Below are 3,405 nucleotides of genomic sequence, written 5' to 3'. Positions count from 1 at the left end.
ATACTGGAGAGCTTTTGACCTGTAACACAGACTAAAACTCCTGCCCCTTGGTTAGTCACAACCTTCAGGAATCTTGACAGCAATTCTTAGTATGAAATTTTTCTTTAGTTACTTTAGGTAACTTACCAAAGTAAAAGTTAAATACTTCTGCTGTGCCTTAAGCTCATATCAAGTCCCTTGATAAATGACAGCCTTGGTTTGGACAGTGAGTCCTTCCTTTGAGTGACTGGAGAAGTCTGACTCATCATCATAAGGTTTGTAGCTCATGCTGATAGTTGCTGTTTATTGCTCCAGCTCACTTTCAGGTCTCATTCCCTGTAAAGGATGCAAGAGAGACACGAGCCAACGCAGTGTATATATTCTTCTTGAATCATTGTTTTAGCCTGGTCATGATACAGTAATATTTTGACACAAATATAGCAATGAGATGGATGGCCACAGCAGCTACAACATTGGGTCAGACATAGCAATGATGGTGAAGACAGCGCAGGATTGGGTAGTCTTGTGTTGTATTATACATGGTGTTGCTGTGAGTCAAAATCAATTTGATGGCACCTCATAACACTTCTGGAGTTCTGTTGTGGCACTGCGGGTTAATGCGCTGGACTGCAAGGTCGGTCAGCAGTTCAAGCTTACCAGTCACTCCTCGGAAACCCCATACAGGGTCACTAGGAGTTGGAACCGACTCGACAGCATTTAACAACAACAGCAAATAACACTCCTGGTGTGGCGCTGCCAAATCGACACTGGACTTTGAACTACAAGGTCGGCAGTTCAGACCCACTAGCTGCTACTTAGAAATCTTATACCGGGTCGCTATGAGTCGGAACCAACTCAACGGCACTTAACAACAACAACAATCATATTTTAAGGAGCCCTGGTAGCTCAGTGGTTCAGTGCTCAGCTACTAATTGAAAGGTCAGTGGCTTGAACCGGTCAGCTACTCTGTAGAAGAAAAGACCTAGCAATCTGCTCCTATAAAGATTTTAACATGGGAAACTCTGTGGGGTACTTCTGTATCCTGTAGGGTAACAGTGGATTGGAGTCAACCCAGAGTGGTACACAACAACAGTTGTTGTTGTTATGTGCTGTGGAGTCAGTTCCAACTTATAGTGACCCTGTACAGGTTTCCAAAGCTGTAAATCTTTATGGGAGCAGAAAGCCTCATCTTTCTCCCGCGGAACAGCTGGTAGTTGCTGACCGTGACATTAGCAGCCTGATTCGTAACCACTACGCTACCAGAGCACCTTCACAACAACAATAGCAATCATTTTATCTCTTCTAATTGGTTATAGATAACAAATCTGTGTTGGAAGAAGTACAGCCAGAATGCTCTTAGAAGCCAGAATGGTGAGACTTCATCTCTTATACTTCGGACATATTATTAACAGGGACCAGTACCTGGAGTTGAACATCATGTTTGGTAAAGTGGAGGGTCAGCAAAAAAGAGGAAGATCCCCAACGACATAGCTTGGCACCGTGGCAGCAGCAATAGGCTCAAGTTTAACAGCAATTGTGAGGATGGAGCAGGACCAGGCAGGGTTTTGGTCTGCTGTGTGTAAGTGTTTTGTTCTGTTGCATGAGTTGGAAACACCTCAATGATACCTAACAAAACAAACAAAAAAATTACCTAACTATATCAGTACTGCTTATAGGTAGGTTTAAGCTTACATAGCATCATATCTTTCTCTCATTAGCTTTGGTCTTATTGTACTGAAACCTCCTTTTTGCTTTTTTCTCTGCAGCTGGTTAATCCCTTTTTCCCCCTTAAGGCTACAACGTTTTGCCTATTTCTTCATTCCTTACTCTCTTAGGGCTTATCTCTGTCCTGTGAGCTTTGGGCCTTGGGGAAATTGGTATCAATTCTCTCTTCCCTTCCTTTTCTGTGTAAACTCTTCAGCCAGGCTTCCTTCCATCAGGATATAATTTCTCTATTCTCTGATTAGGAGGCCTGGTGACACAGTAGGCATTGGACTGCAATGTCAGTGGTTCAAACCCACCAGCTGTTCCACAGGAGAGAGATGAGACTGTGGGTTCTTGTTAAGATTTCCAGTCTTGGAAACCCTATGGAGCAGTTCTGTTCTGTCCCCAGGGTCGCTGTGACAGTCAATTTGACAGCAGCGGGTTGGTTTGTTTCCTCTGACTAGTGGCATCATCACTCTATGTACCCTACCCTCTTCTTTGCACCACAGATAAGGATTAAATTGTTAAATCTGTGTCTTGGCCATACTTGTAACTTGGTGTTGTGATTTCATATTTTAAATGTGTGAATTGTGTGTTCTGTCATGCCCAGATGGAAGAGTGAACTTAATATGCATGCAGAGACCCTCTTCAGTAGTAACCTCATTGGTTCCAAACTAGTGCTTTCTGAGCCGGAGCAGCCTGAGCACACTGGACACGAGGGTGGTCAACATCCAGAGCCAGTCTCACGTAGTTAACAGTAAAAGTTCTAAACATGCACTCACATCTGAAGTCAGGAGTGTAGTACAGTCAACAGTGTGTCATCATTTCATTGGCAGAATTTTTTTTTTTCCATATTGTTAAGTGCTGTTGTGTTAGCGACCCTGTATAGTGTTTCCGAGGAGCGGCTGGTGGGTTTGAACTGCCAACAGTGCTTATCCTACAGCGCCTTACACTGTGTCCTAGATTTAATGAAATATAGTAAAGATCATAACATTAGCTAACATTTGTCTAGTATTTATAATGTGCAGGAATGTTTCTAGGTGCTTTATGTTTATTATATCATTTATTCCTTGTACCGTCCCTAGGAAATAGGAATGTGCAGACAAAAAGACGAAGGTAAAGAAAAGCTCCGCTATTAAGTGAGGGGGCTGAGGTTTGAACTCAGGCAGCAAACGAGCTCCAGACCCTCCCCTTCCACTGTGCTATACTGCTTATTCATAACTGTTTTGATATTGTTCTTTTGTTTTCTTTAAGGCATCGTTGGCTTCACTGTATGACTGATGATCCTCCAACTATAAAACCACCCACTGCTCGCAAGTTCATCTGGACGAACCATAAATTCAACCAGAGTGGCACTCCAGGGCAGTATGTACCTTATTCCACCACTAGAAAGAAGATTCAGGAGTGGGTTCCACCTTCAACACCTTATACATAAAGACAGTGAAAACATTTTAAACGTGTAAGAAATCAGCTTTGATTCTTGCTATTAATTTGATTAAAATTGTTTGACTAAACAGTGTCTTTTGTACCTTTTTTACCCTTGACTTTTATTCATCAGCTGTATAAAATGAAGGCTTTACCATCCTGGGTAATTGAAGTAAACCTCCTTTAGAGTGGCTGCTACATTTAAAGTTCCCCTTTATGGGAGCAGTGTCTGCTTTGTGATTCTGCCTCATTCCCATCGCTGATTGATAAGGAAAGATTTAAACTGAGCTGAACAGC

The 3,405-nt window shown here is 42.4% G+C and overlaps 1 protein-coding gene across 1 annotated transcript in view; it reads left to right on the top strand.

The window, feature by feature from the left end:
- The window catches only part of NDUFA12 (NADH dehydrogenase (ubiquinone) 1 alpha subcomplex, 12), a 42,670-nt gene extending 39,512 nt beyond the window's left edge, over window positions 1-3,158 (top strand). Inside the window, exon 4 of the mRNA XM_006871795.1 lies at window positions 2,938-3,158. Coding sequence (XP_006871857.1) covers window positions 2,938-3,118 — 181 coding nt within the window. The 3' untranslated portion in view covers window positions 3,119-3,158. The remainder of the gene's footprint in view (window positions 1-2,937) is intronic.
- Window positions 3,159-3,405: the final 247 nt, after the last annotated feature.

This window comes from Chrysochloris asiatica, unplaced genomic scaffold (assembly GCF_000296735.1).
Source record: "Chrysochloris asiatica unplaced genomic scaffold, ChrAsi1.0 scaffold00174, whole genome shotgun sequence".
Lineage (NCBI taxonomy): Eukaryota > Metazoa > Chordata > Mammalia > Afrosoricida > Chrysochloridae > Chrysochloris > Chrysochloris asiatica.
Note: the sequence above shows the minus strand (reverse complement) of the source record. Positions and strands in the feature narration are given on the sequence as shown.